At 43.6% G+C, this 14855-nt stretch overlaps 1 protein-coding gene across 1 annotated transcript in view; it reads left to right on the top strand.

The window, feature by feature from the left end:
• The window catches only part of MARCHF9 (membrane associated ring-CH-type finger 9), a 33516-nt gene extending 26512 nt beyond the window's left edge, over positions 1-7004 (top strand). The window contains exon 4 of the mRNA XM_055003813.1: positions 6418-7004. Coding sequence (XP_054859788.1) covers positions 6418-6749 — 332 coding nt within the window. The 3' untranslated portion in view covers positions 6750-7004. The remainder of the gene's footprint in view (positions 1-6417) is intronic.
• Positions 7005-14855: the final 7851 nt, after the last annotated feature.

The following is a 14855-nucleotide window of genomic DNA, read 5'->3' as shown; positions in this document are numbered from 1 at the left end:
GCTTGAACAGAATGGAAAATTAAAGTCAACTGCTTACAATATGCTCCACTGCTTGGTTCAGCTGTGACATGAAACCCCATTCTGTGGGCCTACGTCTGATCAAAACTCTCATAAGGCCTCCCTCCACCTGTGCTCTGAATAAACCGTATTTAATTCTCAGATGCAATGCCTCTGCTACCACTTACGAACTTTTGTCTGTTTTGATCTGACAATGGCAGGCAGGTATTTGATAGCGCATGTGACCGCTGCTACACACTTTTAACACACACCGAAGCTCAGAGCAGTTGAAACTGTTTTTAAACAGTGAATTAAACTTTGTTTTTAAATATGTGAAAGGATAGATCCATATCCATATGAGCGCCCCTGTGGCTCTTTGAAGAAGAAATAAAAATAGTGCCGCTTTACCTGCACTAGTGCTCCAATATTCAAGGCCACTTCCTTGTTTCTGTTTTTAGAATCTTTTTTTCCCATGACTCTAGTGGGCATTGAATGACCATGTCACTTCCTAGTTTGCTTAGGGTTGCCAACTTCAACTTGGGAAATTCCTGGAGATTATGGGGTGAAGCCTGGTGAGGAAGGGTTTTGAAGAGGGAGGGATGATCAGCAGAGTGTAATTCCTTAAAGTTCACCCTCCAAGGCAGCCATTTTCTCCAGGGGAACTGATCTCTGTAGCTGGGAGATTAATTTTAATTCCAGGAGATCTCCAGGCAGCACCTGGAGGTGAGCAACTCTAATTCTGCTGTGTTTTGCTTTGCTCCGGTCACATTATTTCCCCCCAGAACTCCATATTATAACATAATTGCCATAACAAAACAAACCACAAACTTGTATTATACAGAGTAAAGGATAAGATTATTTAACACTTTTATACGCAAAGCTTCTAGAAACATCAGTAACCTTTTTGTTATGCATTTGTAATCCAGCTTTATAAGGAGCTAGACAAATCCACACCAGGGTAGAATCCTTCATAAGCCTGAAGTGTAAATACGATACATAAATTATTCGGCTTAACAAAGTTTGTGCGTAGGTTTCAAAATTAGATCTGTACAGTAAGACAGACCGTGGTGTCAGGGCAGCTGAGCCAGCAGCAGTCAGAGGACGTGGTGTTCATCCCCTTGTCAGCAGCTGACTCGCTTATAAGAACAGCAAAGACTGGTAGTGCCAAAGAAGACTAGCTGCAGAGCCCAGGTGAATTGAAACGAATCAAGTTTTACTGGGCTTGGGGGCTCACTTGAAGTTTGTTTAAACCCAGGTCTCTCTACAGGAGGCATCTTAACACGAGGACGCTCAATTGTAGGGAAATGCAATGTTAGCAGGGAAGCGTAGTTGAAAAAAAAACAGAACCAAAGGCTCTGTCAATTTCACCTCTCTACGGAGATCGCTCCTCAGAGGGTTTGTTGATTTCATCTTCGCCTCCCTGAAGGGGAAGTGAAATTCACAGAGAGAAAGAGAGGCTCCAGGTGTCTCCAAGGGTCCCCAACCCTTTGGGCATCAAGAAAGGTGTTGGCAGGCACCTCAGTACCCGTAGGTATCACGTTAGGGACCATTGGTATAAAGCAAGGACAGATCTGGTCCAATTTTTAGAGTAAAAGGAGCAAAATAAGTGATGGGTCTGTTACTCTCACACCGAATTGGGCCTTTGCAGCACAAGAGATGGAGGGCAGTTGATTACAGAGGGTTTTTTTACAGCCTCAGTCGGGCTTGCCGTCGGGGAGGCACACAGTATGTCACCCCTTGGGCAGAAAGGGAATGAAGGGAAGCAGGAGCGTGCCTGTTCTTTCCCACAAGAAGCTGAAGACCAACAGACTTGCAAGCAGGGCCAGCGGACAGAATCGCTGGAGGGGAAGCAGGCGGCGTAGGCGATTTAACACTCACAGTCCACTATACTGGCAGGCCCTCAGCTGTGAGTGAACTTGTTTGCATGCTCCAGAGAGAGGATTTTTTTTAAAGGGGGAAATACTCTCAGTTTTGCAGGTTTGTATTCAGTAATTAAATTCAGTGTTTAGTTCAGGAGGAGCAGATGGTTGTTGTTGTTGTTCCTTTTTCACTAAGATCCAAGGTAGATTACACAGTGGGAGTGAAAATACAGAATAATCAATAGCTGGGACATTCACTGAGCAAAGTACAATAATGAACAACAGTGAAAGAGATACAATACAGGCCTGGGGACACGCACAAGCGTCGCATCAGGCCGATTGGGGGCCCAAGTCAGCCTGCTGAGAAGCGTAGGAGCACTCTCAGGGCAGCACCATGATCTCACTCCTGGGAGAGACGTTGCACTGCCCTGGAAGTGCACCTGGAAGACCTGTTTCCCCACCTTTCCCCCCTGCTGGCCAGGTAGAGTCTTGATATTTTTAGATTGTGTAATATACTTAGGGCTCATTTCGAGGGGGAATGCACAGGAACGCAGTTCCGGCAGTTCCCCAAAGAGGTCACATGTCAGGTGGCCCCGCCCACCTGACCCTCGGCCATTTTGGGCCCATTTCAGCCTGGATTGGGGCCAAAACAGCCTGGATCAGGCCTCTAAAGGGTGGTGGATCACTCATCAATGGCCCGATCCTGACCATTTTGTGCCCATTTTCAGCCCCTTTTTGCCATTTTGGGCCCAATTTTGGCCCTGAATGGCCAGGATTGGATCCAAAACAGCCAGAATAGGTGATGTCAGGGGGTGTGTCATATGCAAATCAGTTATACTAATGACACACTTCCAGTGATGGCAAGAGGCGTGGCATATGCTAATGAGTTATGCTGATGAGTTCCTCCAGCTCTTTTTCTACAAAATGACCCCTGGATATACTATATAGCACTTCCAGCACAAGTAGTACTTTATAGTAATAAAATAGGAATTTTTCAGTAATTCAGCTTTCTGATTGCTTTTCTCCTTCGAGGGGCTTGGCCCTTCTGTTTTGCCGGCCAGGTGAGTGGAGCAAGGCAGAGGGTGGGAACCGGGGATCCCGCGCTGCCACCTGGGGACCTGGGATCCCTCCCTAGTCCAATTTAATTTTAATTTAATTTATTATATTTATATTCCGCCCTCCCCGCTTTCGCAGGCTCACGGTGGACAGTTCTAACCTCCTATATCATGCCTATGGTTGTTTAATAAATAATGAATATCCTTACCCCGTCATGATTCCGTTTTCGGGGCACGATGATGTCAGAAATCACGCCATGAACACGCCCCCGTTCTGTGAGTTTTGCATGATGTTAAGGAGTGTGAAAATGGCCCGTTTCAGGACAGAATGTTCTGATCTAATCCTTTACATGTAGTGTAGTTTATTATTTTCAGGACATGTATCGATACAAAGGATGTTTCTTTAAAAAACAAGTAATCCCTCAACTGCAGTCTGAAATGGTAGAGTCCGTACTATACGCCAGCACTCTTCTGCCTCAGTATCCCTCCATTTGGTTAAATGTGGCTTTTTTTTTCACTTCTATGTATTTTTATGCAAATTGAATATTTTTTCAATTCAGATTTAAATAAATAATTATTTAAGTACCATCAGCAAAATTCAAATAACGTTTGCATAAGACGGCAAATACACCATGCACAAACCTGGACCATATACAATCGCTGGGGTTTGTCCATGCTTCATATTCCCATCTATCATAACTCATTTGCGGCACAACACCCTTACAACTATAGATCAACAGAGACCATATTTACATATGTGGGGTGGAATTTTTTTCTGTTGAAAAATTAAACATTGGAAGATTTTCCGCCCCACATCACTGTTCCAGCCCTGTGATTCTGGACTAATGTACAAAGCCACGTTCTATATCCTTGTGGTATTTCCTGGTGATGGGATTGCCAATGGTTTTCATGTCACGTGTCTGTTACAGCAGCCTCCTCAGGTGCTTGAAAATGTGGGTGGCGTAATTGGGCTCAGTACACCTCGTGCCAGATTGGCCTGTGGGGTTCTAAAAGGATGGTTAGACATTTTTACCTCCAGCGTTACACGGTCTCAGTTGGAGAGTCAGAGAGAGCGTGAGAGCCCTTTTTAATTGGGAGCCGATGACATTCACTGAAGAGATGAAGCCACATTTATGGCACTGACAGATGAGCTCTGGCAAGACGGAATGATAACAGCCAGGTCCTTGAGGGAAGGGAGCAATGTGCTGTCATGGGGAAATGAATGAATGACTTTTCCATTTCCTATTGATCCGGCGGTAACACGTGTTGCATGGTAACCACTAGAGTTAGGGGGTGGCAGGAGCTTGATTGATTGTCACTGGGTGGCATCCAAGCGGGAGATAATATTTATAACTCATTGCATTTTGAGTTGGATCACAGTGTGGTGGAGGAAAGGGTGGTAGAATCTATTGTTTTTAAAAAAATCTTGTTTATTGTTTTCAAAAAGTCCTACATCCATACAAATGATATATATATAACAACTGCCGATAGACCAACATATCATTTATATATACGTGTGCATGTTTACACTGTAATAATACTCTTCATACACTCTATTCCAAAATCTAATTAATGGACCTTAAGGTTTGCATGATTCCCTGTAAATTCTTTTCTACGTTGCTAATTTATTCATGTACATCGTTTTTCCAAGACTAGCTTTTTTATTGTAGGTACTTCCATCTAGTTTCTATTTCCTTGTGGTATTTAAATTAGCAGTTAGAATTCAATTTTCTCACACTTCTCTATGCATAACATTAAACATGATATTTTAATGAGCCCGAGAAACAGACTGATATGTGGAGAGATCATATTCTATTTTCTTGGAAATCATTATTTTTAAAAAATGTTTTTAATTTTTCACATTGCTACCAAATATGTTTCTCCATCGGATAAATGATACCCGTGTCAAACTTTTCCAGATGTTTGTTGATAGCGTGATTGAAGGATTCCAGGTTTGGGAAGTATTGGAGTAAAAGCTTAACTAATGCTTGGTTTATTCCCAATTGAGAATCTCAGACAAACTCCAGTTTGCTCAGGCACCCGCATTTGAGTGTTACAGCAACTCAGAACTTGATTCAAAGATTCCCAGATCTTGACACTTTGTTGTGTTGTACATGTGAAGGGAAGGAGGGTAACTATAGCAACAAGCTGTGTTTGTGCCCATCATGGACAAACCTGTGTGTGTTATGGTGTCTGAATGCAGCCCATATTTATTTATTTATGTTATTTATATTCCACCTTTCTCATTGAGGGCCAAACTACAAGTGACATATGACACAGGTTGGACACTTGTCAGCTTCCCTCAAGTTTTGATGGGAAATGTAGGCAGCTTGGTGGAATGTTGGGCCAGTGACAGTTGAAAAGTCCGTTGGGCAGCAGTCGGAGAGCTAAGCTGCAAGACCAGGACGCCTACATTTCCCATCAAAACTTGAGGGAAGCTGACAAGTGTCCAACCTGTGTCAGGCATCACTTGTAGCTTGGCCCTGAGACTCAAGGCGGATTACATAGTGTGAGATTAGTACAATCAGTGGCAAGGACAAGGGCAGGCATTTCCATACAGTGTCAAGAACATTTCCATAAACAATGTCATGGGGTAAAAGAATGTAAGTTTACAAAGCTATACTATTAGCAGGGATCCAGTATGGGGTTGAGGAATTGCTGAAACAGAACACAATCAATTCTAGGACTTACATTGAACAACATAAAGTACAGGTAGGATATAGGAGTACATATTTAAAGCAACAGATAATATATAAGGCAACATTTAGTATGTCAAGGAGGCTTTTTAATATACATACATATATTTTAAAATTATACTTTTGAGTTACTATAAGCCATTTATGCATTATCAGAAAAATACAATTCTCACAAAAAAGTGACACTTTTAATTATTTTTATAACGCTCTGTCCATGTACATGATGTGAGTAATATAAGCAAAAATCTGCTCCAAGAACTTGTTAGGATCTAAATTTCACTAGTGTTGAGGGTAGAAGGTGGGAGGTAAAGCAAAATTAATATAAATTGTTAGCCGACTATTCCTCCAAGTTTCTTAGAGTCACATACGTGGTTCTACCTTTCATATTTTATTCTTACAATGGCCCTGTGGGGTAGGATAGACTGGAGGTCTCACCACACAGTGACACCTGGGCCAATTCCAGACGGCCCTCCATATCCCGAAACGTCATGCGTTGTCGCGCGGAAAACGTGAAATATTGCGTTTTCTCGTGCGAGTTTTGCGCGAGGTCGCGCAAAACTTGCACGAGAAAACGTGATATTTTGTGTTTTTCGCGTGACGACGCGCGATGTTTCGGGATGCGGAGGGCCGTCTGGAATCGGCCCTGGTTTTACCTGGGAGGGGAGGTAGTTGTGAGTTTCCTGCATTGTGCAGGGGGGGTTGACTAGATGGCCCTAGAGGTCCCTTCCAACCCTTCTAAGTAATCCCATCTCTCACTGCTCCTGTGCTCAGATGAAAATCTCATTCCTCACCCCTTTCGCCCCCCCACAGGTTTGATTATCCACGAGGGCTCTTCGGTGTATCGAATATTCAAGCGCTGGCAGGCGGTGAACCAGCAGTGGAAGGTACTGAACTACGACAAGGCCAAGGACCTGGGAGAACCCCTTGGTGGGAGCACAAAGCCCGGGGGAGGGCGGAATTCACGGACGAACCCCTCCTCGGGGAGTGAGAGGACCTCCCAGCGGAGCCAGCGGGTTAGGACTATTTTGAACCATCACTGTGGTTATACGATTCTGCACATTCTCAGCCACCTGCGGCCTAACGAACATCGTGGGGGCTCCAGTTCCAGCCGCGAGGTCGTCATGAGGGTTACGACTGTATAATAACCGCCTACGGAGCCTTTGCCAGGAGGGAGAGGTTCCACAGTTCCCACGGAAGGAAGAAGCCGACGCCTTCACTTCTGCACAGGCTCCATTCTGAGCCCTGGGCCGGCCGCACACTGTACACTGTCAAACGCAGGAGGTGTCTGGTTCTATAGGTTTGACGCAGACCGCACCCTCAATGCATTGGGGAGGAGTGCCTCAGCTTGGCTGCATCTTCCTACCCTCCCGTTAATGTGAATTTTTTTCCTCTCCGGGCCTGAGGTGAAAGGAGAGAGACCCTCCTTCCTCTACCCAGCTTCCCTTGTGACTAAGCTCCTTCCAAGTGCGGTGGTTGGGGTTTTATTTATTTAATTTTTTTTTTTAAAAAAAAACCCGCCCCTACCTGGTTCCTTCTCGACAAGTCTTGGCGCCAACCAGTCCAGAAATTTGAAAACATTTTTACCTCATCTTTCAAAGGAAATCCTGCCAGAAGACCCTGTTCCACCTCATTCCATTGGTTTCTCTCCCTAAGAGACGCCAACCAGAGAGGTTCCGAACTTTTAGCCATCTCCCCCTTCCCAAAATGGTGCAATAAACATGTTTCTTAAAGCAAATGGCATCTCGCAATAAGATACCTGTACATTTCATCTTTAGTTTAATGCATGAAAATCTGTTTCCTTCCCTTCCCTTCCTTTTTCCTTCTCTCCAGTTATGGGAGGATAAAGAATTGTTTATATACAAATAGGTGTCTTTCAGATACATTGTGCTCTTTCCTTTTAAAAGCTCTTTTTTTACTCGGGTGGCAGTTTGTGTACTAGATGATCCAATGGGTATATGGGCTGTTGGGGGTATGTAGGGGATATTTTTGCAGCGAAGGTGTCTCTCATGTTAAATTCAAAGGCCTGTTCTGGGCAGAAAAAAGGCTAAAATCCAACACACACCAAAATTTAATTATGATGCTAGTTAACTTTGGTTTTCAGAAGTTATAGCCTGAGCCTGCCCATTTTATAGTTTGAAGCATGTCCTATTAAGTTCAGCGGGATTTGCACTTAAGAAAGTGTATGTAAGATTGTAGTGCAATTTTTTGTAGGCCCCTCACTTTCATCCCTTTCTTAGCTTACTTGTGTTTGAGAGGTGCTTTCTACAAAGTTTGAACAGACCCATTGTGAGGATTCCAGAAGAACGCACCAAGACGGCGGAGTTCCATCTCTGCAGACAGGGCTGTTTATTCTATTCATGGTACAAGCGTCAAATCTGGTTCTGAAGTTGGTGTCCTGAAAAATGAGTTTCTAGTTCTCATGGTGATGGAGAGAGCCTTTGGTGTCTTGTTGACTTGGAAACAAAATGGAGCTTTTGGAGAGGGCTGCCGTCATTGAAGGAAGTAGAACTTGGCACCCAGAGAGTTTTCTGCATTCATTCTGCTGGAAACAATGGTCGGCCTTTGCCCTTCATTTCTCAGACAGAAACCAAGTATCCCTGCCCTTCACTGCATTCTTTCCCCCCTCTCTTTCAGACTCCTCCTCTGTGTCTGTCAACATCAAACCAATTACAGTGTCTTTTCCTCACTTCATAATCCACAGGGCTGCATAATCAAATGCTTCTCTGTGTCAAAAACTCCCTGCCTGTGGAAACAGCATATGTTAGGAAGAGGGGTTCTTCCCTAGCCATGCTAGTTTTCTACGTGGGGGGAGAAGTGGTTTTTTTAAAAGATATGTGAGAACATTCTCACGCTGTGATGCTGCATTTTGAATCTGCATACAATCCCAAGAGAGCTCTGCCAAGGCCTTTTCTTGGGGAGGGGAGGGCATGCAGATGGCTCTGAATCTTCCAAATCTTTGAAAACTTGGAATCAGATCACCCAAAATGGATGCATATATGTGTGTATACTTTGCATAATTAATTTTAAGCATGCAATTTGAATTATCTTGGCACGAAATGTGTATATTTTAAACGCAGATTATGCATCCGGCCTTTCCTGTATTGCCAAGATGTTGCTGTGGTCCAAATTCTGCAACCAAAATGCATTATGCAAATGAAGCACATTTATGCAAATGTTTTTTGTAACTCTATGAGAATGGCAGTATTTGTTTTTGCTGTCAGAGATTCTTGCTCCTTTTTTTAATGCAAGAAATCGGCTCCAGGTGGTCAGTGAACAGAAACACAGAAGGCCAAACTAAACCAGATGCTGGGAGCACCGTAAATGGATTTAATGAGTGATTTTTTTTTAATTAGTAAAGAGCAACTGTGGGGGGTACAGTTTGGATCAGTAGCAAAGGGAGAGATGGGTTTTCCCCCTCATGTTGTTTCCTTGACCTCAGACAGCCCACCCAGAGCTGCTGTTTGCTGTATTGGATGGCATACAAGTTGTATGTTGCTTGTAGGTGTTCCTGGACAGAGCATATAGCAGCTGGGGGTGGAATATTTGAAGTTGGGGAAACGTCAGAGGATTAAGCCTGCCTTTGCTGTAACCTCTGGGGTCCCTGGTAACTGCTGTTTATCGTTTTTTTAAAAAAAAGATTGAAAGATGTGCTGGTGAATAGCAAAATTGGAAAACAGGGCAGGATTTGGCCCTGAACTGTAAGCGTGGCTGTTCTTGTATTCTGAAAACATGTAGGAAAACAACCACTAAATGGCTGAAAATGTAGATAGGAAGAACGTGCAGACGGCTGGATGTGAATGTGCCATGAAATCCCAGGGCATTTTACACCTCTCGTACACCGGTCTGAAATACCAAGTAGGTAAAATGGTATATTTTGTTAGACTAGCTTATTTTGTTAGGCTAGGCAGAAATCTCAGCTGGATCCTGGTAGGCTATTTGAAAGCTATGGCCTGATTTCTTCAGGAACTCTGTTTCTGTTCTATAGCAACAAATGCCGATTCACAGTACTATTGAGTCTATATAGCCCCAGGCAAGAATTTTGTTAAAAGTAGACAGTATCGGAATACTGGGGGAAAATACTTCTAACACTGTTTTAAAAACTGGACAGTGAAATAAAGCAACATGGAAGCTTGTAGCAATCCCATCACTGAAAGTTTTTAAAAGTAGGTTAGACCAATGCCTGTAAGGGTTGGTTTGGGTAGAATTAATCTTCTTGGAGTGTTCGGTGGAGAAACACTGGCTGGCCACTTACAAGCCAGTTCCATAATTAGTTATTGCCTGGAATAAACGCTTAGTTTTATGCCTCGATCCAGGGACTCAGCAGCTCAAATTTAAAATTAAAAATAGCATGGCGACTAGATTATGTGTAATAGGTAAATGTTAAAACATTTTAAAGAAAAAATATGGATCTTCCTCTCGGCTAATTCCTGTGGCTGGTGGTTGATAAGATCTGGGGTGAGTTCAGAATATCAAAACAGTAAAGAGTCCAGTAGCACCTTTAAGACTAACCCACTTTATTGTAACATAAGCTTTCAAGAACCACAGCTCTCTTCATCAGAACTGACAAAGAGAGCTGTGGTTCTAGAAAGCTTACGCTACAGTAAAGTGGGTTAGTCTTAAAAGATGCTACTGGACTCTTTACTATTTTGCCACTACAGACTAACATGGCGAACTCCTCTGGATCTTCATTAGATCAGTCCGCCTTTAAGGATTCTGGTGTTGAATTTCCACATTCCCGCTGCTCAGATAATTCATGGACAAAAGTTGCTATGCAAAAATCCTTCTGACTGCTGCTGTTCAATCTGCACCAGCTGGTTGGTCACTTATCTTTGATTTTCTCCTTTTCCAACAAGCAGTATTCAGTGGTCAAACGTGTTTTGCATTATTTTAGGTGGTGGACTCAAGGTTAAGGAGGGGCAGCGGTTGTGCCACTGGACTCCTCTTACTGCCTTCATTGAGCCTCACAACAAACAAATCACTGGCTTTTAATCTCCAACCATAAAAACCTGTCTAATGATTCCAAACTGAAAAGAAAGCATTAATTCTACAAACATTATTTAGCTGAAAGGAAGTCCAGGTTTTTTACTCCACACATGCCATCAAGAAAAGGGAGTGGAGCTGTCGTAAGTTCACATGCCACTTACAGTTATGGTAATTTTTTAAATAACCTTTTGTGTATAACCTGTTTTAAAAGGGGGGACCATCTTACACTCAGGGTTGTTTTCCTTTGGGTAAATACGGATCATTTTAATAATGTTATGACCTTCAGATTCCTAATTTGTGGCTTTGTCCAGGGTTGGACTGCTGTTATTATCCATGTATTATCTACATTGCTGTTAGGACTCTTTCAGTCCTGAGCATTTTAGGTGTGGCATTTCCTGTGCTATGGTTATCCTGAGAGTGAGCAAAAGAGAGAAGAATTCAGGAGAAAGTTTGAAACTAGAGATGGGAACGAACCGGGAAAAATACGAACTGTGCAGTTCGTGGTTTATCACGTTTCACAAACCATGAATTTTCACAAACCTGCCCCGGTTTGCGAACCAGTTCATCGGATTCGTGAGAACGCCACTTCCGGGTCAGCAAATCGTCACTTCTGGGTCAGCAGAAGGTCTGCAGAAAGCCCATCCCCTGTTGCCTAGGAAACTGATTGATTTGCGCCAGGCTGTCTGCAGTGATGTGATGAACTCAAAAACGAACCAGACGAACTAAACAAACCAGAAATTGGCTCTGATGAACCGCTGGTTCGCGAACCATGAATCGGCCTGGTTCGTGCCGAACTTTGGTTCATATTTCGGTTCGTGCCCATCTCTATTTGAAACTGCTGGTTTTGTTTGAGCGGATGTTATTCCTTTTAAGTAATATCCGCTAAACTCTGCAAACTACTTAGGATGGTCTGAGTCAGTCATAAGGATTGGATGGGAGGAGGGAAAGAATGAACAGCCGGCGCAGCTCGCTCAGCTCAGAGCAAACAAGTCAATAAGTCCACTGGGGGCAATACTGACAGCCTGAAAATGCTGATGCCGTATTTACTACACAGGCGGCAGGGTGGTGAAGCTGCCTGACTTCCCTTTTCTCCCTGGTGTGGGCCTTACCTTTGGGGCTTTTCACACTGTACAATGTACATTCAAGTTACGTGCAAGTACAAGTCTTTGTGTGAATGTCTGAATCCACATGAGTTCTTTTCTACTCAGAAACCTGGACTCTGAAAACTCCACGATCCAGTTCACATATATTAATGCACATATGTATGTAACGGATGTGAATGTGTTGATTCAACTACCTGTGAAAAGAGCTTTTGTCCTCAGTACTCGGGAAGCCGTTTTCCTCTGCTTTATCAGATGGCCAAAGGACTTTGTGTTTGAAGACTTGGATAGCTGTGACAACTTTACAGAGACAACTGGGAGTCTTGGTGCTTTGCATAATAGGTTATATAGCGCCTGCGCCAAAACATTAAGTAAATCTCAATATGGCATCCTGGTAACATAGTGCCGAGGGTTTCCTGCCCTTTGTGGATGCAGTCAAAGAGAGGTGATACACTTTGAAGGCAATCACATCACATGTTTTAGTTTACCAGAACTGTTTCCACATGTCCAACACCTCCGGAAGATTGTGCAAAACTCATGGAATGAAGCATCTTCCAAGCGCGATTTCCCGACATGATCCTGTTCAATGGTATGATTTATGACATCATCGTACCATTAAAGGGGATTGTGCCGGGAAATCGTGCTAGGAAGATGCTTCGTTCTGTGAGTTTCGTGCGAACTTACAGGTGCATGTGAAAATGGCCCAGATGTTAGAACAAGATGGGTAGCCTTGTTAGTCTGTCTGTGGCAGTGGAAAAGAGCAAGAGTCCAGTAGCACCTATAAGCCTAACAAAATTAGTGGTAGAGTATGAGCTTTTGTGAGCCACAAGCTGAAGAAGTGACCTGCAGCTCCCGGAAGTTCATACCCTACCACTAATTTTGTTAGTCTTATAGGTGCTACTGGACTCTTGCAGATATTAAAAGAAATGGTGGCAGCCACACCATGCCTTTTCTATTGTCTGGTCACACCCTTAACTAGGGGATCCTAGTCTCATTTTATGGGGATCCCAGTAAAACAATTTAACGTCACAGAGTAGGGGGGGGGGCGTCAAAGGGCTGTAGTTTTTTTTCCCAACACAACATCAACAAGTCAGCCACTTCTCAGTATAAATTTTAGCAAATAAAAGCTGAAAAGCTGCTTGCCTCTTGCGCAGTTCAGAGAACACCTCCCCCACCCTTGCCTCGCTGTATGTACACTACTTCTCTCGTGTACACACATATTGCTTTGTTGGATTGGAGCCACAGAAGGACAAATACAGGTGCCGTTTGCATTCAAAAGCCTTTCAAGCATTTCTTCATGGCCATAAGGTTAGGAAATGCAGTAGTTCATAAAGAGCAAGCCTGCCAGAACAGTGCTCCCTGATGCACAAGCTGAAATGTTTGCAGCATACTACACGGTGGATCTTTGAATGTTGCAGGCAAGGAGGGGGGGGGGGCATCACGTTGCTACATAGCCACACACTTCTTCCCCAAGACAGAGCCAGTGACTAAATTTTCTACATCCCAACAGCCAGCTAATTAGCAAAGATGAGTGCCCTAGTTTGTCTCATTTGCATGTCTTTCCTAGCTTACAATGAACTCTGCAGCTTTTCTGACTGGTGAATTTTTGGTTTATGACTCTCAGCAAACGGCTCTTCATGCCTTTTGGCAGCGCGGGCCTTGGTATGCTCGTTACTAACCACAGCACTGGCTACTGGATAACCTGGAGAGAGATTTAAAAAAAACCCTTTTTTAAGCAGAGAGGCATGAGTCTGAATGGACTGGTGAGTTGATCAGGTCCGGCAACCTCCCTTTAAGTTTATCCTGATACAACATGAAAGTGTGTCTTTTTGCATTCCATGTTATTTTTAATATCTAAGGCCAAAGAGCTAGTTTATTACCTTTTCTCACTCTGATCCTGTTGAGTATTATTATTATTCTACTACAGAACCAGAGGACTCGGGCTTCAGAATGTTTCTGTTCACAGCTCTGAACGGCCGTTCAGCGCCAAAAACATATTTGGACAGTTTTTATAAAATGTACATTCTTTACCCAACAGGCCCTCAAATTGATATCAACGGGGATTTCAGGCGCTTTGCTAAAAAAAAGGCATTGTCCGCTGTAAAGTGTAGGCTCTATCCGTGGTGCTGAAATACCCATTGAGCTCATGGGAACCAAGCTGGCTTTTCCACTCATGGTTGTTGTGGGTTTTCCGGGCTGTATTGCCGTGGTCTTGGCATTGCAGTTCCTGACGTTTCGCCAGCAGCTGTGGCTGGCATCTTCAGAAAAACCATGGTTTTAATCTTCGGAAAACCCACAACAACCATCGTTCTCCGGCCGTGAAAGCCTTCGACAATACATTTTCCACTCATGTTTATCCCATGGGGATCGCTGTAGAGTGACATACCTTCAGTTTGTGGAGCTATTGTGAAATAATGATACCGGTGTTGCGTCTGCTGGGTACTACAGGAGTTTCTAGCATGGCTGGTCTTGCATTTTTGTGATTCACTGGAAGGTCACAATCCATCTAGTCCGGTAATCCATCTAGTCTCACACAGTGGCTAAACAGGGCATACGGGCCAAGGCCTTCCCCTGATATTGTCTCCTGGCACTGGTATTCAGAGGTCTACTGCCTTTGAATGCGGAGATTCCCTTTAGTCACTCTGGCAAGTAGGTCACTGATAGACCTATCTTCCATGACCTAGCCTCCATTCAGCCCGAAGTTAGGTTATCTTGAACCCATTGTACCTAGCAGTCTTAGGCACATTTTTTTCTTATGAAGCATACCCAGCTCAGTACTGGATTGTGTTTGTGCAAGCAGCGCCTGCACACATGCATGCCAGAGCCCTGTTCACAAGTTACAATGAATGTGCACAATGTACACTTGCTTTTTCTTTATACATGTGTAATTCTCATGTAACACATGTGCAGCAGTACATGTCATTGAAACCCTACATCCCTGGTTTCATATGGAAATGTGTCAACTCTTTCTTACAAATAGGTGTATTAATCTACATGCAGGTTGTACATGGGTTTACTGTAATATGTGAACAAGGCTACAGAAATAGCAAGAAGGGTGAGTTGGGTTGTGTAACTGTCCCTCATTTGACTTGCGAAAACCATGATCTTGTCGAGATGTGTGGCTTGCAAGCATTCGATTTGAATTGGGTCCCCTGAACCAAATCC

The sequence above is a fragment of the Eublepharis macularius genome, chromosome 19 (genome assembly GCF_028583425.1).
Source record: "Eublepharis macularius isolate TG4126 chromosome 19, MPM_Emac_v1.0, whole genome shotgun sequence".
NCBI classification, from domain to species: Eukaryota; Metazoa; Chordata; class Lepidosauria; order Squamata; family Eublepharidae; genus Eublepharis; species Eublepharis macularius.
This window is presented reverse-complemented; position numbering and strand designations above follow the sequence as displayed.